The sequence below is a fragment of the Alexandromys fortis genome, unplaced genomic scaffold, assembly GCF_014885135.2.
Source record: "Alexandromys fortis isolate MF-2015 unplaced genomic scaffold, M_Fortis_MF-2015_v1.1 scaffold_79, whole genome shotgun sequence".
NCBI classification, from domain to species: domain Eukaryota; kingdom Metazoa; phylum Chordata; class Mammalia; order Rodentia; family Cricetidae; genus Alexandromys; species Alexandromys fortis.
In genome coordinates, this window is record NW_026067964.1 from 8,007,848 (window position 1) to 8,034,678 (window position 26,831).

Consider the following 26,831-nt stretch of genomic DNA (forward strand, 5'->3'; position numbering starts at 1 on the left):
CCTCCTTTCTCTCCCCATTTGCAGTCTCTTTCTGTAAAACCCTTTGGTGATTACCCCTTGCCCCAATCCACAGCTTGATAGTCCCCTCCCCCCATTTTTCTCTTGAGAACGTGGATTTGAAACAGTGGCTGTGATAGAATCACCTGGGTAATGAGCCTATGCTCATGCTTGTGGGGACATCTTGATTAAGTGATGCAGGAAGGCACATCTTCCTTACGAGCAGTACAGCTTCCTGGGCAGAGGATCCTGGACTGTGTGCAAGGAGGAAGGAAGTGAGTTGAGCACTGGCTCAACTTCATCCTCTGTCTGCCCCTTGACTGCGGATGCAGCAGGACCAACTGCTGCAAGCTCTTGCAGTCTTGACTTCCCACCCATCACAGACTGTACCCTAAACTGTGAGCCAGAGTACATGCTTCTCTAGAGAGTTGCTCTCATCAGAGTATTTAACGTTTAGCCCAGTGTCTATCTCCTAATGAATATTTGATATGTGCAATTGTGAAGCACCCATTTTGTAAAGACACCAGGATTTATACTGGATGTAACTTCCTGGGGTCCTTGACAATTCAAAAAAGAGACTTGTTTGGGTTAAGCACTATTTTAACCAAAGGACACTGGCTATACATCATCATTATCATCATCATCATCATCATCATCATCATCATCATCATCATCATCATCATCTTCACTATCATTGTCATCACTATTGGCATCAACAATTTTTTAAATTATCTTATAGTAAGGTCATATTTAATTTCTTCCTTTATTTCTTCCTTGACCCATTTATGATTCAAGTGATCATTGTTTAATTTCCACATGTTTGGGGACTTTCTGGAATTAGTGTTGCTATTGAATTCTAAATTTAAGTCATGGTGGTCTGATAAGATACATGTTTTTTGAGTATTACTTATAGCAAATGTATAGACATGCAGTGTTTATGTGTGTGGGGGGGGTTTGCTTTCTGGGCTTTAGCTCACTGTTTTCTGCTTTTTATCCAAATCTGCTCTGATCTGGCCTGTTTTTACTTGTGTCCTGAATTTTTGGCATCAATCTTGAGGTGTTAGGTGGACCCTAAATTTACCTTTAAGCGCATACAAGTAAATTGATAGCTAAGAAGCGAAGTATTTGTGTGAAGAAATATAACTCAAAGTTATTTCCCAGTGCTATAGTTTAAGGAAATGCGTAAAGGAAAGCTTCATTTTCCTGGGTTTGAGCCTTTCTTCCTGGTAGATTAAATAATGGCATAAGACTTGAGGGAAACAACTTTTGAAAGAAAAACAAATCTGAAAATGGCTTATAGACCAAGTTGCCAAACCATCAATGATCTAATCTCTTATACACAGTGTCGCTTTCATTTGGCACTGGGAATCAGGTCAGGCCTTCAAATTAAGGCCTGTGTGAGGTCATGTTGTAGTGACAGTCTCTGCTGCTAATTACAGTCACAAGTTCTGTGTGGGACCGTTGTGACCAGAAGCAAGCTCTTATTTAAATATTTGTGTACTTATTTTTTACTTATTTTACTTATTTTATCCAAAAGGAATATTTATAATTCAGATAAATTCATTTTTAACCCAACGTGATTTCAGAATTTCAGAAGATTTTAAATCAGTGAGGCATACACACACATACAATGGGAGAATTAACCAAAATTTCTGAGTTCTCTTAAAGAACAGAAGAAGTTGTTTCAGAGAGTTAAGTGTGCCAGAAACACAAGAAAGTATGCTCTGCCCCCTCACCAACCCCACATGGTGCCAACAGAAACTGCTAGACAAACAAGTAAAATGTGGGGATTTATTGGCAAAAAGACACCTGAGATGTGGGCACAGAGCTCGCTCGGAGAGAGATGGTTTCCATCCAAATGCCATTCCCAGTCTGACTGCTGCATACTGCCATTGGTGGAAGAACATGAACACAGCATGAGCCGAAGGCACCAACCTCCTGATTACTGTTTGATTGACACATAATGTGACATAGTGACATTGTGGTAAGGATTCTAAGAAATGGGTACTGAGGAGCAGGGGGAGGAGTATTTTCCTAGTATGCGCAAGGTCCCATGATTGATTCCCCAGTTCTATAAAAATAATAAAAAATGCACTCTGGGAAAGTATATCATTTTGTCATGCATTTAGCTGATACAATTTGATTATAAGCATAGTATTGAATTAACCATTTCATCAACTAATTCATCTGAATTAACAATTCATGGTATGAGTTGATTTTATCAATGTGTAGCATCTATCTCCTCTCTCTCTCTCTCTCTCTCTCTCTCTCTCTCTCTCTCTCTCTCTCTCTCTTTGTAGTCACAGGCTGCTACAGAGTCTGGCCACCCAGACTTGAAATAATCACACAGAAACTATATTAATTGCAATATTGTTTGGCCATTAGCTCAAGTGTATTTCTAGCTAGCTCTTATATCTTAAATTAACCAATTCCTCTTAGTTTTTATTTTACCACGAGACTTGTGGTTTACCGGTACTAATGTGCAGGTGTCTGTCTCCTTTGGCAGCTACATGGTGTCTCCCTGACTCTGCCTACTTTCTCTATATATCAGATTTCCCACCTGGCTATACTGTGCCCTGCTATAGGCCTAAAGCAGATTCTTTATTAACCAATAGTAATAAAACATATTCACAGCATACATCATCTCCCCTTTTCTGTCTAAATAAAAAAGAAGGTTTTAACTTTAACATAGTAAAATTACATATATCAAAAAGGTATCAAGCAAGAATTACAGTTATAGTATTTATAATACTTTATCTTTTAGGATAACTAAGGAAAACTATAATTATCACTATCTATTCTTCAACTCCATCAAAGACCCCAGAAGTATATAATTCCTAAATAAACAGGAAATGCATTGTGAGCAACCTCGAAAACTCTAGATTTGACAGAGGCATCTCGCTGCCTGGACAGTTACCCCAAGTTCTTCTGTATTGTTGCAGTATCTATCTTCAGCCTACAGGCCCATTGTATCTGGCAGACTTTTCCATGAAGCAGGAAATTTGAAGATCTCTTATGCCTTGTATTGGCTAAGTTTATCAGTTGCTTTCTTCTGTGCCCTGGAAAATGTCTGACAGTTCTCTCATGAAGCAGAACCCTGATGGACTGTCTTACCTTCTTTAGGCAAGTTCAGCAGTCATTTTTCTGTGGGTTCTGCATGTCCAGTTCACACAGCATACCATCAAGCAGTACAGGCAAGAGCAGCTTCTTGCCCAGATGACTAGCAAACTGCATAAGGAGCCTCTTCAATGCCCATCTTCCTCTTGAAGTAGACTGGTGCTGCAAGTAGCAGATGAGTCTCATTATCTTGAAAAGTCAAGTTCTTAAAACATTTTAAATTCTATATTCTCTTAGTCCTTAAATGTTTGAAGAATAACTATCCATCTGAAATATATCTTTGTACATCTAGAAAACCTAACTAACATGACTACAAGTTTGACTATTATAGATGGTTATCTATTGGTCTGTAGAAAACCTAACTAACATGGCTACAAGTTTGACTATTATAAATGGCTATCTATTGGTCTGTAGAAAACCTAACATGACTACAAGTTTGACTATTATAGATGGCTATCTATTGGTCTGTAGAAAACCGAACTAACATGGCTACAAGTTTGACTATTATAAATGGCTATCTATTGGTCTGTAGAAAACCTAACTAACATGGCTACAAGTTTGACTATTATAAATGGCTATCTATTGGTCTGTAGAAAACCTAACTAACATGACTACAAGTTTCACTATTATAAATGGCTATCTATTGGTCTGTATTTCTTAGCTATACTGCATTTTTAAGTGAGCTGCACAAACACAATACCTTAAATAAGAGCAAAAATACATATAACAGAATTGACCTTAAATTTGTATCAGTACACCAAAATCCATACCAAAGCAAAGTATCCATCTCGATTGCATATTGCCCTTTAAATGTAAACAAATAATTATAAACAATATTTGTAAATTTGGGTGTAGTTCTCTCCAAACTGCTTCCTCCTTTTTGTTAGGTGAAGTAATTTTGTGGTTCATGGAGACTTTTCAGGGTATCTTGATCCATCAAACCACATTATCCGGGAAGGAATCCACAGGTTTTCATCCTCCGTGGAAACAAAAGCAGAACCTCTTTTCCAAAGCAACATATCCTTAGACCCAAATTTTGGAGTCAAGAGGTTTAGCTTAGCAGCCCATATATTGAAATGTCTCTCTGTACTGAGCTCATTCACAGTAAAAAAAAAAAAATCAAAGAAAAACACAATAATACACATAATCCAGATTCTCTGTGTATTTTCCATCTTTACATGGCTTATTTTTCTTTACTCCTTTAATCTATGACTATACTATTTTATGTTATTTTACTGTCTTTTTAAAGACTTTACTTCTTTTTATAACTCTTTATACTCTTTTTCTTCTCTCTCCCAAGCCTGTGTACATTTTTTAAAAAACACACTGTGTCTCATTTAGAGGTCTTTTATTTCTGAATCTGTCCTTTGTATATCTGTAATCCTTTTCTGCCCAGGAGTGCTTCTTAAAATGCTAAGTGGCAGGCACGGCTAGGACTAGGGCTGTTTTTCCTTTCGGCTCCGCCCAGTCCAACATGGGAGAGGTCTGTTTAGTGCCAGCTCTGTGAGCCATGCTCACAGCCTCATTTCCAGGCACACAGCAGGTCTGTGATGCCATTAAACAAGCTGTAACACTCTGTTCACAAACCCCATTCAAGTGCTAAGTCTCCTGAAAGAGCCAGAGCTGTTCATGCAACTACTACAGAACCAGGAGGCCACCATTTCTTAAAGAATCCATGTGGCTTTGTTTTTTGCTGCTAAAGCTGAATCAGGAAGAGCTCTCTCAAGGGAGCCATGGTGCTCCTGCTTGCTGCCAACAAAGAGCCCATCTGGGAAAAAAAAATGTGGCTACCAAGAAGCAGCACTAAACTCTGTTTTTTTCTGTGTCTAGAATTTCTTCCCAAACTCTCTCAGTTTTTATGTGGATGTAGTTGCCCATGTTGGTGCCAATTTGTAGTTGGAGGCTGCTTGTTCGTTCCTGGCCTCTCAGACCTGAAACAATCACATAGAAATTATATTAAATGCAATACTGTTTGACCAATAGCTTAAGTGTGTTTCTAGCTAGCTCTTACATCTTAAATTGACCCATTTCTATTATTTTATATTTTACCACGATACTCGTGGTTTACTGATACCAGCACATGGCTACATGGCATCTCCCTGACTCCACCTACTCTCTCTATATATCAGATTTCCCACATGGCTATATTATGCCCTGCTATAGGCCCCAAACAGCTTCACATTAGTCAGTGGTAATAAAACACATCACCTCCCACATCATCTTTCTCTCTCTCTCTTTCTCTGTGTGTGTGTGTGCGTGCGTGAGAGAGAGAGAGAGAGAGAGAGAGAGAGAGAGAGAGAGAGAGAGAAGCATAAACAGATGGGTAATTATCTATGACCTGCTTGAGTTTCCTCAAACTCAAGCAGTTTTAATGTGGGTTTTAATTGCCTTTTTCTTTTCACAGTGTGTGGACAACATAAGATGTAATGGTTTAATGACTATAGTCTTCGAAGAGAATTCCAAAGTCACTGTGCCGCATATGATTAAGTAAGTGCAACAGCCCTCTTCCTTCTGTCTGAATCAGGATCAGATGGGTAGAGAAGGAGAAACCGTGAATAGAGTATCATCAGCAGGATTCTGCCTCTTCCAGAGAGGGTCCACCTTGTCAGTCATGGAATAATTCCTGTTAAATCATAATTAACAATAACTGATATGAAAATGCTTTTTCAGATTCACAGCCTACTGGCAGATAGCATTGAGATTTGTTTTCATACAATTAACATATACCCTTACCCAGGACAAAAATCCTGTCAAGATGCTCAAGTTCAATATTAAAAACTGCTCAAGGTCAGGGGGTGGATGAAGGTGTGGCTGGCTAATTTGGCATCATACCAGTGAGTATGAATCCTCTGCGTTAGATCTGGCTATAGAGCCAGGGTTAGGCATTGAACACACCCAATGGGCATCAGCTGGCATGAATGTGGCACTATCTGCTCACTGCATGTGCCTGGCTTTGCTCAGCAGTCATTGGCTTGGGCTGCTATCATGTCTATATAGAAAGCAACTGTAGATTAAGTGGACCATTAGGAGGCCATAGTTTAGAATGGGGAGCTCTATCAATGACTCCCAGCTATGCATGCTAGAACTTTCTATATCAATGGTCTGTGTACTATGACATTTTGAAATTCAGAAATTAGGGAAGAAATTGCTTTTGTTCTCATTTTATTTTTGGTTATTTGTGTTCCATATTGTTTTCATGTTTTAACTCTATGTGAATGGGTGTTTCTCTGCATGTATGTCTGTGCACCATGTGCATGTAGTACGCTTGGAGGCCAGAAGAGGGGGTCAGCTCCCCTGGGACTGGAGTTACAGATGCTTGTGAGCCACTATGTGGATGTTGGAAATTGAGCCCAGGTCAGTGCTCTTAACCACTGAACCATCTCTCCAGTTCCTTAAAGTCCACATTTTAAGAGTAGAATATTTTCTTTAAAAACAACTTGATTATATATTTTTAAGTTATTGGAAATAAGAACATTGTTTATTATTCTTTCATGCTTTCCCATATGGATATGTTCAGGTCCGAGCTGTCATGCTGAGACAAATGGCAGTGTTCCTCTAGAAGGATGATCTTGTACTGCAGAGATGTCATAGCATGGCCCCAGTGTGTAAGGACAGTTGTAGAACTTGTTATTACATCACATGAAGGCAGAGAATGCAACACTATAAAAAAATTAAATAAAATAAAATTTGCAAAAATAATCATGAATTTTAGTCAATTTTAAAATGTTTTGGGGAGGGCTGTGTTTAAATGCTATGGCATAGATTTTGTCTGCATTGAATTTCTTAGGTCTTTGACTTAGAAATTTCTTTTTGAATTAATTAAAATATCTGAATATTCAGAACAAGTATAGACTAAGCCAAGTTTAAACTATGTTTTATTTTTTGAATAGAATTTTCTTATTAATTTTTATGATAGGACTCTGATTTCACAAATAATATATATTTGAAAGTCCATGGTGCTTTAGAGTCATAATGGTAAGTCAGACACTGTAGGTAAGTTCAAAGCCCATGGAACCCAAGGCAACTGCATATCTACGCTGCACACATCGTGTTGACTTCCAAAGTTAATGGAAACCTCAGTTGTGTGTCTGACCCTCATGGCTGGTGATGCATGCATTTACTGTCCCCCACCGTGACAGTGACCCTGTCCATTCTCATTAGCATAACCGCTTTCATACAGACCAAACTTTCTGACTTTGACTTCACAGAAGTGAAGGAGAAGGGAGAAGGACCTGACCTGCCAGGGCTTCCGCACCACACTGGCTATATTCCTAAGGCAAAGAGAAGGGGCACACCTTTATTTATTCCTTCTCTTATTGCCCAGTCTCACTGGTTCTCTTAAACCAGAGGAAAACATACCCTCAGGCTGTATTCTGCTTCCCTGTGCGTCTGTCTCCATGGCTACATGCCACTGGAGAGGCAGGGGGAAATCAGCATTTTTCAGAGTTAAAAGGGAAAACATCCTAACATAGCCACATCTTGTTACTGGCATGACGTCATTTCATAAGCGCTCACTTCCTTTTAAAACTCATCGATTATAATGGGCGATTTGGCTTTGATCTCTCAAGATTGCTTTTCATGTGTTTACCAAAAAGGAGCTCCTCTTGCCATTGGAGGCTTAAGTAACACACTGTGGCTTTCTTGAGAGACCTTCGGGAAATCATGTAAGAGCCTCGTCAGTGTAATGAAAGAAAATTAAGTAATTTCATAATATTTAATTTCTTTTCTTAAAATGAAAATATAATCACAAATTTGAAGGACAGTGGTGTAATTAGTTTAACTTAATCTCATGCTGGCTGCAACACATTTTCCCCTCCTAGTGGTTTGAACAAACTAATTATAGTGAAAAAGATGCAAAGCTCAAAACTAGTTAGAATGCAAAACACTGACAGCTAGTACATGGAATTTTCCTTTAAATGGTGCAGAGACTTAGTTTTTTTTTTTTTAAATATTTGACTTTGACTTTCTTTGAAGATGGAGATTTTGATGGAAAAAAATGAGAGAAAAAAAATGAACCTTCTGCCTCAGCCACTGAGTTAATTCATAAAAGTCACCCAGGTCTTTTAACAAATGAGAACTCAAGAGCCAGAACACTCTGCCCGAGGATCATGCAGTAAATGGATGAAAGAGCAGGGCTGATTCTTAAAAGCAAACCTTCAAAGACCCACTAGGATCTTTCCAACAGGCTACCGCTGGCCAGGTCCTCTGCAGAGACAGGCTAGCCATTTAAAACGCTGCAGACAGAGGGCTTTCACCTGCTCTGCAGACTGTGTGCTAGAGCGAGCTATAAGACAGCCATTGCTTCTTGCTTATACCAAAGAAAATAAATAGATAATTTAAAATCCTTCAAAGCTTTAAAAGGCCTAAGTAGGAACTCTCCTAACAAAGCCAGCAGGTTCTTAGCAAAAAGTTGGCTCTCAAAGACTCAGAGGTCCCGCACATGACCTTTATCAGAACAGTGAAAGCCAGGACTCAGTTGTCCATTCTGATGCTGTCCCTAAGAGGAACAAGAGAGCTGGTAAGGGAAGGAAGAGAAAGAGGGTTCCAGTGAGTGCCCCCTGCTGAGTCAGGGGCAGCAGATGGAAGAAGGTTCTATAGAAAGGAAGTTAGTACTAGACACTGTCCATTACTACTTTTTTTTTTTAAATTCCATTTCTTAGAGTGCAGAATATTGAAAACAGAATATAATTAAGCTTGCCAATTTGTGAATTAAATTGTGTTAAAAGTTTAAGCCTATGTATAAGTCAGAAAGAATAAAATAAATCCATTGGACTTTCAATTTGAGAAGTTAGGAAAAGGAAGAGAAGGCCCAAGCAAGATGGTAGAGAAGGTAAGGGCATCTGCAGCCCGATGCCCCAAGTTTGACCCCTGGGACCCACACAGTGGAAGGAGAGAACCCATTCCTACAGCTATCCTCTGACCTCCGCATGCATCTCCTCAGGTAAATTTAATAAATAAAAGGACAATCAAAAAGAAAGTAAAACAGAAGGGAAAATGTTAAAGAAAAAGGATGAGAAACTAAATGTAGGAAAACATCAGAAGGGCGTAGTAGGAAAACATCAGAAGGGCGTAAGTTAATATGAAAGCAATATAACTGATAAAGAGCTGGTTCTAAAAGGTAAAATAGTAAATTATATCTTGTGTGCGGGTACTACACATTTATAACACAACGTATCATGATATCTTACACAGCACAGGGCTGTGCACTGGGGCTTGTCACCACTCTGTCTTATCTGACCTGCTTGAAAACATGAGAAATGTTTTCTCTTTCTACTAAAAGAGACTTAGCATCCTCTTTCTAATAAAGCATGTTGAATCAGACCAAGAAGGAATCCACACAGTCAAATCACATGTCATTGCAACCTCCATAATTCGTTCTCAAGTAGAATGTCATGGTAGCACATAATGTTCCCAGACACATCTGTGGCATGTCATACCACCTGCACATCGCTCTGTTGTCCGTGGAAAACTCTGGAAGCCTCACACGAGTGTGTGTTTGCAGGCGCTGCAGCACTCAGTGGCTGAGGCAGAAGGTCCAGCAGCTTTGCTCACACATTCCTGGTTTGCATGTAGGTCTGATGCCCGTCTTCATAAAGACGACACTGACATCTGTTTCAGTAAAACACTCAATTCCTGCAAAGTGCCGCAGATCCGCTACGCGAGCGTGGAGCGCCTCTTGGAGCGGTTGACGGACTTGCGGTTTCTGAGCATTGACTTCCTCAACACCTTTCTACACACCTACCGCATTTTCACCACGGCCGCTGTGGTGCTGGCGAAGCTCTCCGACATCTACAAGAGGCCTTTCACCTCCATCCCGGTCAGGTACTGCAGCGTTGCCGATGCCCCTAAGCTGTGGGCTCACCTTTGACCTTATTGCGTCAGAGGAAGTTAAGTAAAAGGTCTTAGAGTTCCCCAGGGAAGATAATGGAGAAGCTGGAAGTCTCCAAGTGACATTTGATCACTCTGTGATGATTTGGAAGCTGACACATTTATTTTATCATCATCATTATTTATTATGATTGGTCTTATGTTCTTGTTCTGAGAACTCCTCCCATTCTGAGAAAGCCGGCCATAGGTTGCTCCTCAGCTGGAACTGCTCAAGATCTCCTACAGGTTATCAGACCATGCCCATAGATCTGCCAGGTACTCTCATGCTCGCTCTCCTGCCTTCCTGAGAGTCACCCAGGAGCTGCTCCACTCTGCTCCTCCTATTAGATCTGGATTATTAATTTGGTTTGATTTGGCTTGTTGCTTCAATGCAGGAACCCGCTAACCGGGTCTCCAATACCTACCATTTGGTGCGGAAACGCTCTTAGGCATCAATGCATCTCTGGGTTATCTGAGAAAGGGATGTTTCGTCGACCCAGTGACTGCGGAGCAGACCTCAGTTTGGCATGCTTAGCAAGACTCCCAAAGATGGGAGTCTCTACTTTAAGGCTTTACTTTGCCTTAGTGGCAAGGCTTTGGAGAGCCTGGACAGCGGCTGTGTTCCCCTAACAAGGGCAGGTGCACCTTTAGCATTTAGATTACGGAGAATCCAGTGGATGTACAATGCTGTCAAGGTCTTCAAACGTAGATGAGCTGAGAGTATGTTCTTGTGTGATATCTGAGACAGGTCTTCCTTTGGCTACAATCCGTTAACAGCCTTTGCCCTTCATTTTAGGTCATTAGAGTTATTTTTTGCCGCGAGCCCAAACAACAGAGGTGAACATATGGCCGACGGAAAATCCCCACGCCTGTGCCGCAAGTTCTCCTCCCCACCGCCCCTGGCTGTGTCCAGAACATCCTCACCAGTGAGGGCCAGAAAGCTATCCTTGACATCTTCCCTGAACTCAAGGATCGGAGCCTTGGACCTGACCACATCTTCATCTTCTAGCAGTCCTACCTCCCACAGTCCCACTGCATCCCCGCCACCTCACACGAGTAAGGACCACTGGATCGTAGCAGGGGCCCTCTGCTCCTGAGCAAAGTGCAGGGGCTATGGGAGGGAGCCCAGAGGGACACCTCGGGGATCTGTGCAGCAGGCACAAATGAAGTCTGCAAAGTGCCTTCTCCAGCACATTGCTATGATCACACCCCACGCTTGCAGCTGCCTGGTTTCCCGCCATTCCTTCTGCTGAAAGGCTCAGCTTACTTGTTTGTTTGTTTGTCTGGGGGCAGTTTTCTCATTTCTGCTTACAAAGAATGGTTACAGTGCCAGTTGAATAAAGAGCATCCTTGCAGATTCTTGCCCTGCAGTAGCAGGGAGCTGCTCGTTATCCTCATTGAAAGGCTGGTTGTATCTAGTCATCAGCAGAGGACTGATACATTAAGATCATAATGTGCTTGGATGTTGGTAAAGCTGGATTAGCTAAAGAGTCTACTAGGATACTTTGTATAAAAGATAAGCCTTGGACACCCCTTATCTAATCGGTTGGGTTCCCAGTTGGCTCCTGCTTTGTTGTCTGCATGAAGGACCTGTCCCTCCTAACCTTTTGCTCGTGAGGATAGTCGAAGCTGGAAGTACAGTGATAGTTTGGCCATGGGGGAAGGGCCATTTCAGGTCACATTAAAGGTATAGTGAGACAAATCAAAGCAGAAACAGTATTAGTTTTCTATGATACAACCAAATTTTGTTCATTTTAAGCTAAGATTTTACTTTGTAGCCCAGGCTCTTCTCAAATTCATAGAAATCCCGGGGCTGCCTTCAATTTTCTAAGAGCTGGGATTATGAACTTGAGCACACCATGTATAGCTACAAAATGATCTTTTTGAGTGTGAATTCTATCATGTCTTCCATCTTACCTTCTGTAGTAGCTTCCCACTGCGTATAGAATAAAGTACATTTCTCCTTCCAAGGTCAGCAGATCCTACAGGATTTGTTGCTGATTTGCAGGTTTCACATCCCTCGCCTACAAGGCTACTGCCCCAGTGGCTCTCTCTTTGTGTCTTTAAGATTCCTTGGCTGTTCCTCTGAGAGGACCTTTGCAACATCATTGACTGTGCAAAATCTAGGAGAGCAGCTACCTTGCCTCGCTTGTTTTCCTCAGTATCTCCATGCCTCAGCCAGGCAGTAAATGTTTATGAATTGAAGAAATAAAAAGAATCATTCAGGAAACTGTGTCCTCTAGTATAACAGCTAATATTGACTATCAACTTGATGGAATCTAGAATGTTCTCTGGAGATGCCCTTGAGCTGTTTACAGACTGGGTTAAAGGAGCTGGGAATGCCACACTAACTGTGGGCAGCACCATCCCAGAGGCTGGGGTCCCAGACTGAATGAAAAGGAGGAAGTGAGCTGAGTGCCAGCCCTCATCTCTCTTGTTTCCTGACTCAGGATGCCAAGTGATAGCTACATCCCATTCCTACAGTCCCAACTTCCCTGCCATCACACAGCCAAGAACCGAGAGCCACAGCAAACCCTCCCTCCCTTGGGTGGCTTTCATTAGGTATTTGGTCATAGCAATAGGAAGAGCAGCTAATCCAGCTGGTACACTGCCTGGTCTTCCTGGGGCTGTGCCCTGTGGGTCTCCAAGTGTCCAGTGTTATCATGAAGAATATAAGCACATCTCAATATTATCAAGGAGCCTCCCCCCCCTTGTATGCAACTGACTGACTTATTGATGATCACATAAAAATCAGGCACTAGATCAGACAGTTTCCAGATTTCAAGGGGAGTCACCCAGATGAAGGCCCAAACCCTTGCTTTACTGCTTGCTTGAAGTCTCTATGTGCTGACTCCCTCAGACAATTTAAATAAGCTTGCTGGGTGAAGTACTTAATGGAATTTCAACTGGAGTGCTTGTCAGCATCCAAAGTGGCATCTTTAAAAAAAAAATATAGAAATTCTTTAAATTGACAAGTGAGCAATTAAAAAGGAAGAAAGGGGAAGATAATTAAAAAGTCATTAAAACAACAAGCTTGGCAAAATCGTGATGGATTCTTGGAAATAATGAGGCAGGACTAGCTGGCAGATGTAACTGGGCTCTCCCCAGCACCAGTGTCTGATCGCCTCCGTGGAGGGAGGGACTTGAACTTATTGCAACCCTCCCCGGGGCCACAGTGGACTGGGCAGTTCAGGAGGACCCCAGGGTGTAGTGGGCTCCTTCCCCTCTGCTACTGGACCTCAAAGAAGAAAAAGAGAAAACTCTACTCTCATCTTCTTGGGAACCAGGAGAAATTTAGGAGCAAGGATTTCGGCATCAGCTCTTCATGGCTCCCAGAGCATCCTTTGGTTGATCTGAGGGCTGGCATGAGGTCTGCTGCCCTACGTGTGGTCAGGCTGAGTCTGGAGACTGAGCAGATGCTCTGAGTTCCCACGGCTGAACAGCTGCAGCTGCATGGAGAAAACAGGACGGTGCCCACGGTGCCCACTCTGATTATTTGGGCGCAAGACCTACGGCTGTAAGGGCAGGTGGCAAAAGGGTGGAGACAGAGCATGAAGCTGAAACGTAGGGGAGACTGTGCCTTGCTGAGCATAGTCGGGGGTGTCTTTAATAGGAGCCAAGAGAGCCCCATGACTTGAGGGAGGAGGCAGGCCACATTCTGGGTGATGAGACAGTCTAGACAGGTGTGGGTGAGCACACCTTGGAATGATCGCCCTTCCTGGGGCACAGCTGCTCACGAGCAGCCTTTCACTGCCTAGACGCCATGAGTTCTGTAAGCAGAGCTTCCTGGTTTTCCTAGGACACCCAAACACTGTGGCAAATTAAAACAAAAATCCTCCTAATGTTGCCTTCCTCTTTCTGTTCTTTTGCTATCACAGTGATTTTTAAGTTAAGGAAAGTGAGCAATTAAAAGCGTTTGCAACAGATCACTAGAACCTTTCATCTTGGACAGGAAACCCCAGCTGTTGGACAACACCTCACCCCACCATCTTCTGGCAAGCACTGCTCTGGGTTCCGTTTGTGAGTCTTTTGGAAGTGGAATTACACTGCTTTGTCTTGTTTCTGACTTACTTCATTTATCTTAATAGCCTTTAGCTTCTATCCATGTTACCTGTCATGGGATTTCCTTAATTTTTCAGGAAAATAATATTCCACTGTATGCATACGTCACTTTTTTTGCCATTTTCCCCTCAGTTGATGTCTGAGTTCTACATCTTCTACATCTTGGCTGCTGTGAACAGTGCAATGAACAGGAGTACAGATATCTCTTCGAGATCCTAATCTCAGACCTGGAAAACACACACCCACACACACACACACATGAACACACACATGTAACACGAGTGGGCTTGTTGGGACACATGTGAATTCTATTATTAAATTTTGGAGAAATATGCATGGTGAATTCAAATTACTAGGAGTGCAAAAGAGTTCCACCAGCACTTGCTAGCTTTTATTTTATTTTGAAATAGATATCATTCTAATGGCTATGATGTAAGAAACATTCTTTTTTTTAAAAAAATTCAAAAACATTTTAATGTCACTAAAGCTTACCATTATGGATATGAATGTTCCTTTACTATCAGAAAAACAAGACTTCTTTTTTTCTTCATAATATTCTAAATGCATGCTTTCATCCCAGTGGCTCCCATCACACTGCACACCACCCTGTGATTAGATGATCTATATATTACAATGTACACCACCCCTGTGCTTAGATGACCCATATCACACTGCACACCATCCCTGTGATTGGATGATCTATATATTACACTGCACACCACCCCTGTGATTGGATGATCTATATTACACTGCACACCACCCTCCTGTGTTTAGATGATCTATATAGCTTGTTGTGCTGAGAACACAGCACTTTGGTTACTGCATTCATTAGTTATGATCTTTAAGGTCAAGCCCAGAGTGCATATCATTGGTCTAGGATGCTTGGGACACTATTTAGGATAGAGTAGAGATAAAAAGCTTTTTTTAATTGGAGCAGTAAGTTAGAAGACAGTTCAATGTAGGGCCTAATCTATTTGGGGCTGTTATAGCATCTGAAACTGTTTAATTCATAATCAACAGAAGTTTATTTTTCAGAGCTTCTGGAGGGTAAGAAGTCCGGGAGAAGGCAGCAGCGTGAGAGGAGCATTTTCTTGCTCTCTAGAGGGGTAGAGGAGTAGAAGGCCTCACATGGCAAGAGACACAGTCAGAGGATGGAAGCTGAATTCATTCTTCGGCAATGAACATTCTCTCTCCAAATAGCATAATATTTTTTATGAGGGCAGAGCTTTTGTGACTGAATCTTCCTTGGAGGTCCCATTTCTCAGCCCGGTTGGGCCAAGGACGAATCTTCCAACATGGTCTGGAAGATTCAAATAGCATGCAGAGATTCTGATAAGTGAGAAGCGTAGATCAAGCTCCCAGGAGATGCTCTTTGACTGCTTCAAAGCTTTCCCATGAGGCAGCCTTGGCTACTCACATCCTGAGGCTGGCAGGTGGAGAGGACAAAGGGGCTCATTCCCACAGTACAGAATTAGCAAAAGTGAAGGCAGGATGCCTCTTTCCTTCTGGGTTTGTCTCAAATGACTGCATCCTAAGAGCTGGTTTCTCTGGATGGTAGGAGTTTGGAAGAACGTTTTGCAGTTTCAGCTTGTTGTGTGCTGTTCCTCTCCCGTTCTGGGTGGTGCAGAAAGCCTAAGATGTGTGGTTGATGAGCTTGTCAAGACTCTACTCTAGAAACGCCAGTTTCTCTGCTCGGGCATTTCCCAGGCACAGTGCCTGCTAACACAGCCCCTTTAGCTCTTAGCACCCTGAAACCCTCACCTTAACCCTTCCATTAAGCATTTCTTATATTTCAAGTTCCTTCCCCTCTCTATTGCTGCTTCTAATTCCTTTTCACACTTATATTTCTTACTTCATCCCTAAAAGTATTTAAGATAGTAGTCAAAGTTACGATAGACTCATGGCCAGGCACATCCAGATTAAAAAGAAAATAAGTCAAGGGTGAAAAGTTACCTGAGGATAAAGGTAATATGGTCTACAATGTGGTCCTCTGAGCCCTGGAGTCCCCTGAATTTGCTTCAGAGTTTCTTGTTTGACAGAATGGAGGCAGCCATGAAAGTAATTATGTGATTCCCATTCAAAACTGAGAACAGCTTGTCTATAAAGGTTCCTCTTTCCTGGTCACTGGGACTTGAAGAATGAACCCTCACAGTAAAAGGTTTAGAATTAAAACTGGTGTCATGCTGGTTCTGTGACATTTTCCTGAATAAATAAGACTACTCAATTATAGACTGTTTTTTAATTTTGCATTAGTATATGGGCGACGTTGTTCATGAGTAGCTTTATAGAAGATGTAATTGAACACCAAGGCATCAGCCTGACGATACAGAGTGTATATGGAGATGCGTGCTTGTGCATGAGTGTGCATAGACATGAGTGACATCTGTGTAAGTCAGGCTGCGGCTCTGTTCCTCTTGCTGTCCCATCTTAAAAAATTCCAAATGGCAGGGAAATAGAAGATGTGGATCTATCTTTAATTTGACAGATGTTTGCATGTGCTTTGCATAGCATTAAGAGTCAAAACAGCTGGCAAACTCCAGTACCAAGAGTGGCTACAATTTTACTTTCCACTTCAAAACCCAGTCCCACAGTGTAACATCAGCTCACGGTGGCCATAGGCAATGTAGGCCTCTCTTACTGCCATCCACAGTTTTAGGGTAAATTCATTGAAATCTGCCAACAACCATTGCTGAGCTTCATTGTTACCACAATGATAATGCCAGCTTTGTAATATTTCAAGAAAATGTCAAATGGCATGAAGAAAAAGAAGAGAAATTGAAAATATCCTTCAAAATAAGCAGGGTGGTATATTTTTAGAGGTAAATAATTTAATCTTCCCACAACCTAGCCCCCAAATCATTCTAGGCTCATCTAATAGCCACTGTTCTTCCTGTCCTTCTACTAGGCCACCCCTACTTTTTCTACCCCCAGATGTTTCTAAAAGACACCTGAAACTTTCTCAATGATGGGTTTTCAATGAAAACCAAGCCCATGGCAGGCGAGGCCGGGACGAAGAGCCCCGTGGCCGCCAGTGCGACTGCAGTCCCTTACCTAATCTCTCAGACCCTGATGATGCAATTTGGTCACCCAAGTGTGCTTGCCCAGCTCACAGCCACAGTGTCTGTTTCTGTCTTCTCCGTTTGAAAATTGCCTCTCTGTGGGCTGAACGTGCTCCAGATTTTAGCATTTGTTTTGAGCCCACATCTGCCCACTTGTCCTGTGGGCAAAGCTGTTTGCACAGCACTCGGTTGAAAGAGAGCACGCCCAAGAAAGCACGTCCCCACGGCGTGGCTTCTTCTGTAGGTGTGTGTTGGCTTGTTCTGTGAGCTTGTTCCTGCTCTTTCAGGACACTGTGGTCCTATCAAGTTCTCTCAGTCAAATTTTTTAAAATAAAATTTGATGTATTGCGGATTAAAGTTTTCCTTCTCTCCTCCAATGAATGAACGTGTGTCTGAACGGAACCAAGGCTGTGCATTTGATATTCTGCTCTGCCTTGCACAACAGATGCTTCCCATTACTGAACTGTGAAGGAGCTATTTAGAAAATAATAAAACTAACAGCTAAGCACTGCTGGTTTTTTTTATATGCATCTTGCTAGCTTTACTGTAATTATGTCATTCAAGAAAAGATTCTAACCGCTTCCTCTCTGCAGCCCTATTGCGTTTCAAGGGATCAAAATCATGGCCATATTTCTAAGGGAGCAAATAAGATAGATGCAAGTTTAAAAATAGCTTTACATGAAATCATTATGGGTTCTGGAATATTTGTTGGGTAAAACCTTGAATGGAAGGAAGAGGGAAGCAGCCTAGCAGACCAAGATAATACACAGTGAGTGGAAATGGCATTGAAATTTAATCAATGGGAGTCAATTGAGGACCTGATTAAAAGCAAAGAAGGGTAAACATAAATTAATTTTTGGTTCTACTATTCTTCCTTTGGAATAGTAAATGTTACTGTTTTGCCTGTATAAGAAGCTGAGGGGTGGCATCTAGAGGCACCGTCCCAATAGCCCTGTTAATGGTCCAGAAAGACAAGTCTCATTCTTGGGATATCAGCTGTCACACAGAGATTCAGATCATCTTGAACTCTCCACAGTTCCTTGAAGAAATTTTCATCTGGGCTGTAGTCTAGAGGCTAAGTTTTCACGAAACCTGTCAGAAAAAAATTTCACTTGCTTCCTTCCTAGTGGCATATAGCTCTCCCCAGAGCTAGTCAATGCACCTTTCCAGGAAGGGAGAGGACTGCTGTATGGCTGGGTTGCCCACAGATACAGTTACTGGCCATTGGTGGCTACTGAGCCTTGCCATGACTAGTGCTAGTGGGGAGTTAAAATAGGTCTTCAATTTTAGATCATATAAATTGTCATTCAGCCATGTTTGGTTATTGCTACCATGCTGGGGAATGCATCTCTAGATCTGAAGGAACCCCTCCCGCCTAGAGCTTCCTTAAGGCACAACCTAGACAAAGAAGAAATCATATTGTTGATTCCAATTTATTTTCTAATCTGAAAAGGTTCGTTTATCTCTGTTCCAAGAAACAGTCATTATGAAAGGCAGGAGATCCATTGCATAGTGTCTGTTCTTCTTAACCTCCAGTTGCACTGGATCGAGAGGCTGGCCAAGGTCAGCCCGCAGTTTCAACAAGACAGTAGATCTTAAGCCTAGGTTGTGGAGATCTGGATTTCAATGACGTTCTTAAAGTTCTACTGAGATGAATGACTTGGCTTCACAAGCAAGCGCTTTTAATGTGTAAACCAACACGAAATGCTCATTATTGGTATGGTATTGCCGAGGTACTCTCGAACTCACAGCCTGGGTAATGTGTTTTCCAGCAGCCGTCCTGGAGTCTGCGCCAGCTGACCGAGCAGGAGACTCCACAGAACTGTCACCTTGCAGATCCCCCTCCACTCCCCGGCACCTCCGATATCGCCAGCCTGGAGGTAAGGGCTCAAACACAGATTCAGAAACAGAAAAGGAATCTTGGGCTTTAGATCAGTGCATTGCTTAGTCTTGGTTATAAAGACTAACTAGAAGCAGGTAAGGCTGCATGGGTTCAAGGACTGGCCGTAACGATGATTAGGAAGCCTACCTTCCATCTGGCTAGTATTGCTGAGCCTATTATTGTGCTGTGGACTGCACAGAAAACATGGTGAAATATGTGTCCTCAGGGATGGCTAGTTGAGGGAGCAGCTTCTTTACCCTGAGTCTCAGTGTAAGCTGTACAAGAAGGCTTGAGGGACCCTTATTAGAAACTCTTATTTCATATAAAATAAGGCTCAGTTGAATGGGATCCAATTATTATTATTAGTGGTAGAACCTGATCATTTTTTTCAGAATACAGTTATAAAAATTATGACAAATGATTCCATAGGTTGTTTCGAAACACAACAAATATCTGTGAATTAGAAGAGAAACGACTCAAAAGGCAGAAATATTTTACCATCCCATTTTCTGTCCTTACTGCTCAAATAATTATATCGAAATCAGGGTTGCTTTGAAATGTCTCCTCCCGGCCCCTTCCAGAGCTGATTATATCAAGCCAGAAGAGAAATTTATGAAACCAGATTCACTCCAAATAAGCCAAGCAAAACACAGAGGTCATTATTTTATCTCTTACCTCAGGCTTCATTTAGGCCAAGTCAGAAAAGCTGAAAGCACATATCTCCAGGAGGCTACTGCTCTTGTGGCCCCAGCCACTATACAGAGGCTGTCATTTTCAGCCTTTGTCTCAGAGCCACAAGAAAAGGATGGGGTAGGCTCTGGCCACATCTCAGTTCCTGGGGGGATTCCTGGCCATTTGGGTAGTCCTGGCAAATGAAGGCAGCCTTCTAGGCTTTCCTGTCTTGTCACATGACTACAGCGGAAGCAGCTCAGTCTCTCACTATTCCCAGTGCCCTGGCCAGAGCAGGACCTGGCACCTTTCTTGGTAAGTGTCACATGGGCTTCCTTAGGTTCATTGCCTCCCGGAAGAAACTGTAATCAAGGCCCACGGAAGATTGACGAGAGTTAAATACTGCTAGCCCTGTTACCATGAGAGCTTTGTTCTGTAGTTTTATATTCATATGTGTCTTCACATTAAAATTTTAATGTATGTAAAGATATATTATTTTTTACCTGTCATAAAGATTTAAGAACACAGGGAGTAACCTAAAACCTGGGATAAAATAGTGGCTACAAATAGTAGAATGTCACATAGTTTCTTAGTGTCTAGCCAATATTCTGCTTGTTCACCAAGATATTTATGACTTCATGTTTGGGAATATTATGAAACTTTTTGCTTCATCTACATATCTAACCATTCATCCAATCCATTAATAACTTCTACATTGATCTGTCTGTCTATCCTACATATCATCTAATCTGTCTGTCATCTGTTGTCTATATACCAATTGTCTGTCTATTCTATATTTCATCTCATCTACCGTGTCATCTATCCATCTATCCTACATATCACCTAATCTGTCTGTCTGTCGTCTGTTGTCTATATACCAATCATCTATCCGTCCACCTCATTTACTAACCATCTAGTCACTTATTTATGCACATTAAAATTCAGAAGCAAGCTCTTAGGGTCAGAACCAGATAGACCATTTTTACTAAAAGCCGGAGAGGGAACGGTGGCGTTGGAACTGCAATAGCGTTAGAAATCTACGTGACTATTATAGGCTGAGAAGTGAAAGATGCTGCAGGGGCTGCTTATTACAGCCTTTCAGTTCAAAAAATTAAATGGTTGAAATTACACTTATTTATTTACAGGGTAGCACGCATATATGTGCCATGGCATGCGTGTGGTAATCAGAGGACAACCTACAGGAGCTGGCTTTGCCACTGCCATGTGGGTCCTTGGGGACTGAACTCAGATTCGGATTAACAGACTTGGCAGCAAGCATCTTTGAGAAAGCATGTGTGTGTGTTTGTTGTAGTATGGTGTGTGTAGTGTGGTGTGTGTGTAGTGTGGTATATGTGTATGGTGTGTATATGCTGTGGTGTGTGTTTCTGTGTATGTATTGTGTGTGTGTGTATTATAAAGCCTGTGCATGCATATGTGGAGGCTAAAGGTGGATATCAGGTATCTTTCTCTATCCCTCTCCACCTTTTCCTTTGAGTTAGGGCCTCTTGCTGACCTAAAGCTCCCAATTCACTGGACTGGATGACCGCGTAGTTCTGGGGCTCTGCCGGTCCCCATCTCTCAGCACTGGGATTCCAGGTGTGGCTGCCAGGCTGGCTTCTGTGACTGGTGTAGATCTTAACTCCACTCATGATGCTAATTCAGCAAGCACTTTACCCACTGAGACAGCCCAGCCCTGCATCCTTTCGGTTTTAAATGGGATACGCTCAATTCATCCTTACGGTGGGATGGGACCAAACCGAACACACATGCTTAACACATGCTTAACAAGCATTCCGCTGTTAACTGATGAAGAACTTGTCCTGAAAGCACGATGGAGAGTCTTTTATAGTCTTATTTTGAAATATAATTTGTATAGTACAAATTTTTTCCTTTTCAAAGTATGTAGTTCATTGGATTTTACATACTCAAAAGGCCAGGCAGCCATAACCACAGTTCAATTTTAGAACATTTTTAATACCCTAGAAGAAATTCTGTAGTCATCAACGAACTCTCCCACTTGTATCTGCCCTGGTAACTGCTGGCTATGATCTCTAGGTGTGGATTCATTATAGACTTCTACAAAAGAGAAGCATTCAGTGGGGGACCTTTATAATTGGCCTTTCATCTATTGTAGTGCTTTTTGGACTCATCCATTATATAGTATGTGTCAAAAATTAATTCCTTTCTATGATGGAATCATATTATCTTTTTAAAATCTAATTTTTTTCAGCTGATGGGCATTTGGGTGTTTCTAGTTTTGGCAGTGTGAATATGATGGACTAGTTTTTGCATGGATATGTGATTTTTTTTTTGTTGTGTGCCTAGAACAGAATTTCTTGTGTGTAATCTCATGATTTGCCTATTAGCAGGGATGTCATGGGGTCTTTTGCTCAGCCCTTCATCCAGGACACGTATTAAAATGAGAATATTCACTGCAGAATATTATCTGTGTGCCTTACCATCCGTTTCCTTTTTCTTTAAATGACCAGGACAGGCAACCGACAGCCCCCACTGCTCTGTTTCCCCTGCTTCTGCGTTTGCAATTGCCACGGCTGCAGCAGGACACGGGAGTCCACCAGGTGAGTCCTCTGACTGAAGCAAGTGCTAGCGTCCACTGAACCAGTGGCCTTTGATACCAGGGACTTGATGATTGAGAATAGGGAATCCTGTCTTTTGCAATCCTGGGGAATGAACCTCGAGGATGTTATATTAAATAAAATAAGCCAGGTACAAGAAGATAAACACTGCATGATGTCAAATATGATCTAACACAGCTGAGCTCCTGGAGTCAGAAAACAGAGTGGAGTGCACTAGGGACCAGGGTAAAGCACGGGGAGAATGGGAGACACTAGTTACAACGGTTCAGCTACATAGGAAGATAAGTTCCGGGAGCTACTGGTGACAGTAGTTATGACAATAATGCCATATCAATACTTGAAAATCTTGAGGGCATATCTTAAATGTCGTTATATCAAAAATCGAGTAACAGATATAATAAATAACTTGGTTTAATCACTCTATTACGTACATATATACATACACACATTTATATGCATCATGTCATGCCTAAAGACATCAATAAAAATGAGAAACTAAAAATAAAAATATGCGGTACAATAAAAATGCATACCATCGGGTGAGCCTCACATGGGAGGTCTTTGGATCAGGCTTCTGAAGAACTCTGTGTCTGAGAAGGGTGTGACACCGTTCCAGTGTTGTTTTATGGTCCTCTTCAGCCTCTGTGCCGCACGGCTAAGACATGCGTCCTCCCGCAGGGTATGAAGCATGAACTAGATTTAGGAGGCTTGTAGAGTGGGAGCCTCAGGTCACCTACTGACCCAAGATTCCTTCTGAATGGCTGCCGGGCAGGTCTCGGGGCAAAGAAAATACAGTAAAAACAATCAAAATAAATTCCTAGTGCTTTAATAGGTGAAAACTACGTTTATTATTGATGCCTTTCCCTCACAGACAGAGAGCATGATATTAAAATAAATCTGTAATTAATTTCAGGAGACCCATTTGTTGTGTCTTTGTATAATCTTTTTGTCATACTTTTAAAATATTTTTATTCTTCTCTCATATATTACATCCAAACCACAGTTTTCCCCCTTCCCTTCCCCCAGCCTCTTCCCACCTTCTCCATTTTCCATCTCCCCCAGATCCATCCCCTCCCCCCTCAGAAAAGAGCAGGCCTCCCAGGGACATCCATCAGACATGGCATAACAAACTACAGTAAGTCCAAGCACATACTGTCACATCAAGGCCAGGCAAGGTGACCCAGTAGGAGAAGAAGGATCCTACAAGCAGGCAAAAGAGTTAGAGACAGCCTCCCCTCCAAACGTTAAGAATCTCACAGGCACACCAAGCTACTTAGGCACAGCATATAGGCTGGACCTAGTCCAGAGCCCTACAGGCTCCATGATTTCTGCAAGTCCCTGGAGTCCTGGTCATTTGCTGCTGTGGACCTTGTGGTGTCCCCAATCCTTCTGGTTTCTCTGATCCTTCCTCCCCTCCTCCACAGGACTCCCCAATTTCTGCCTGTGGCTCTTTTCATCTGCTTCCATTAGTTGCTGGGTGAAGTCTTTCTGGTCTCTTTGATGAAGATTCTGCTAGACTCAGGCCTCAGAACCCTCTGTGGGCAGGATGAACTGAAGGTCAAGGTTTTGTGGCTGGATTAGTATCCCAGTCCCTCTACTTGAGGCCTTACATGGTTACAGAAGATGGCCAGTTCAGGCTCCAAGTCCCCCATTACTAGAAGTCTTTGCTAGGGTTATTCACATAGATTCCGTGGACTTGCCATTGCTCTAGGTTTTCACCTCAGCCCTTAAATGTTCCCCCCCAGTTCCAGTCATTTCTCCCAGTATTTTCTCCCTCCCTCCCCAGCCCTATCCTTCCTGTTCCTACCCCTACCCTCTTCTAGTCCACCTGAGAAATCTTTTCTATTTCCCCTTCCCATGGAGATCCTTGCATCCCCCCTTAATGTTACTTGTTGTCTCTGGATCTGTGGGTCTTAGCATGATTATCTTTTACTTTACAGCTAATATTCACCTATAAGTGGGTACATATCATGTTTATCTTTCTGAACCTGGGTTACCTCACTCAGGATGATTTTTTTCTAGCTCTATCCATTTGCCTGGAAATTTCATGATGTCTTTATTTTTTAACAGCTGATTAGTACTCCATTGTGTAAATGTATTACATTTTCTTTATCTATTCTTCAGTTGACGGACAATCTAGGTGTTTCCAGATTCTGGATATTATAAATAAAGCTGCTATGAACACAGTTGAGCAAGTGTCCTTGTGATAGGATGGAGCATCCTTTGGGTATATACCCAGGAGTGGAACAGCTGGGTCTTGAGAATTCCCAATCTTCTGAGAAATCACCATATTGATTTCCAAAGTAGCTATACAAGTTTTTACTCCCACCAGCAAGGGAAGGGTGTTCCTGTTACTCCACATCCTCTCCAACATAAGCTGCCATTAGTGTTTTTGTTCATAGCCATTCTGACAGGTGTAGGAGTCATTTTGATTTGCATTATCTTAATGGCTAAGGATGTTGAACATTTCTTTAAGTGTTTCTCGGCCATTTGAGATTTCTCTGTTTAGATCTGTATCTGTGGCTATTGTGAAAGGTGTTGTTTCCCTGATTTCTTTCTCATTCTATTTGTCATTTGTATATAGGAGGGCTATTGATTTTTGTGAGTTAATCTTGTATCTAGCCACCTTGCTGAATGTGTTTACCAACTATAGGAGTTGCCTAGTAGAATTTTTGGAATCACTTATGTATAATATATCATCTGTGAATAGTGATACTTTGAATTTTTCCTTTCCAATTTATATCCTTTTGATCCCATCTAGGTCTATTTAAATTGTTTATCTAATCTTTTTTATGTATTTAAACTTTTTTTTATTGAGAAAAGGAAAAGAAAAAAATGTTTCTGCCTCCTCCCAGCCTTCTCCCCCACCCCCCACTCCTCTCCCCCTCCCTCTCCAATCCAAAGAGCAGTCAGGGTTCCCTGCCCTGTGGAAAGTCCAAGGTCCTCCCACCTCCGTCCATGTCTAGGAAGGTGAATTAAACTTTGGTTAGTGGTATCCATTGAGAAAATTGTATAATTCTTTTAGACTTTCAAATGTGTTAGAGTACAGGTTTTTAAAGTCTGACATAAAGATTCTTTGGATTTCCTTTGTGTCTGTTGTTATGTTCCTCTTTTTGTTTCTGATTTTGTTAATTTCGATATTCTTGCTCTGCCTTTTAGTTAGTTAATTGGATTAGACATTATCTATCTTGTTTATTTTCTTGAAGAACCGACTCCTTGTTTCATTGACTCTTTGTATTGTTTTCTTTTTCTATTTTATTGATTTTAGCCCTCAGTTTATCTTCTTTCTTCTACTACGCTTGGGTGTGCTTCTTCTTTTTGTTCTAGAACTTTCACATGTGTTGTTTAGTTGCCAGTAGGAGATCATTCCAATTTCTTTATGCGGGCACTTAGTCCTATGGACTTTCCTCTTAGCACCTCTTTCATTGTGTCCATGCTGTTGAATATGTTGTGGATTCATTTTCATTGAATTCTAGAAGTCTTCACTTTCTTTATTTCTACCTTGACACAGTAGGGCTGTGTTTAGTTTTTAAGATTTTGTAGGTTTTCTGTTATTTCTGTTGTTGATATCCAGCTTTAATTTGTGGTAGTCTGATAGAATACAAGGGGTTATTTTTGTTTTTATTCCATTTATTTGTTTCCATTATTTCCATTTATGTTTAAAAACCACTTATGAGTGAGTGCATATGATATTTGTCTTTCTGGGTAAATGCTACCTCACTCAATATGATGTCTTCTAGATCCATCCATTTGCCTGCAAATTTCAAGATGTCATTATTTTTTCTGCTGTGCAGTACTCCATTGTGTATAATATCACATTTTCCTTATCCATTCTTCAGTTGAGGGGCACTTAGGTTGTTTCCAGGCTCTGGCTATGACAGGCTATGCTGCTATGAACATAGTTGAGCACATGTCCTCATGGCATGATTGAGCACCCTTTGGGTATATTCCCAAAAGTGGTATTGCAGGGTCTTAAGTAAGGTTGTTTTCTAATTTTCTGAGAAATCGCCATACTGATATCCAAATGGGCTGTACCAGCTTACACTCCAGGAGCAATGCAGGAGTGTTCTCTTTACCCCACAACCTCTCCAAAATAAGTTGTCGTCAGTGTTTTTGATCTTGGCCATTATTACAGGTATAAAATGGAATCCCGGTCTTGTTTTGATTTGCATTTCTCTGATGACTAAGGATGTTGAACATATCCTTAAGTGTCTTTCAGCCATTTTAGATTCTTCTGTTGATAGTTCTCTGTTTAGGTCTGTACTCCACTTTTTTATTGAATTATTAGTTCTTTTGAAGACCAGTTTCTTGAGTTCTTTGTATATTTTAGAGATCAGCTGCCTGTCTGATGTGTGGTTGGTAAAGATCTTTTCCCATTCTGTAGACTGTCATTTTGTCTTGTTACCATGTCCTTTGCTTTACAAAAGCTTTATTGTTTCAGGAGGTCCCATTTACTAATGGTTTCTCTCATAGTCTGTGCTACTGGAGTTATATTTAGAAAGTCACCTCCTGTGCCAATGTGTTCAAGAGTACTTTCCACTTTCTCTTCTATGAGGTTCATTGGGGCTGGCTTCATATTGA

The 26,831-nt window shown here is 41.6% G+C and overlaps 1 protein-coding gene across 5 annotated transcripts in view; it reads left to right on the forward strand.

Moving 5' to 3' along the window:
* Nucleotides 1–26,831, forward strand: part of Rasgrf2 (Ras protein specific guanine nucleotide releasing factor 2) — a 214,409-nt gene that overhangs the window by 107,578 nt on the left and 80,000 nt on the right. For 3 of the 5 annotated variants that reach the window (XM_050153894.1, XM_050153888.1, XM_050153890.1), the window contains exons 13-17: nt 5,519–5,601; nt 9,688–9,936; nt 10,778–11,037; nt 18,875–18,982; nt 22,143–22,232. In XM_050153894.1, the coding sequence (XP_050009851.1) occupies nt 5,519–5,601; nt 9,688–9,936; nt 10,778–11,037; nt 18,875–18,982; nt 22,143–22,232 (790 nt within the window). The remainder of the gene's footprint in view (nt 1–5,518; nt 5,602–9,687; nt 9,937–10,777; nt 11,038–18,874; nt 18,983–22,142; nt 22,233–26,831) is intronic. The other 2 variants (XM_050153889.1, XM_050153893.1) reach the window with 1 other exon arrangement.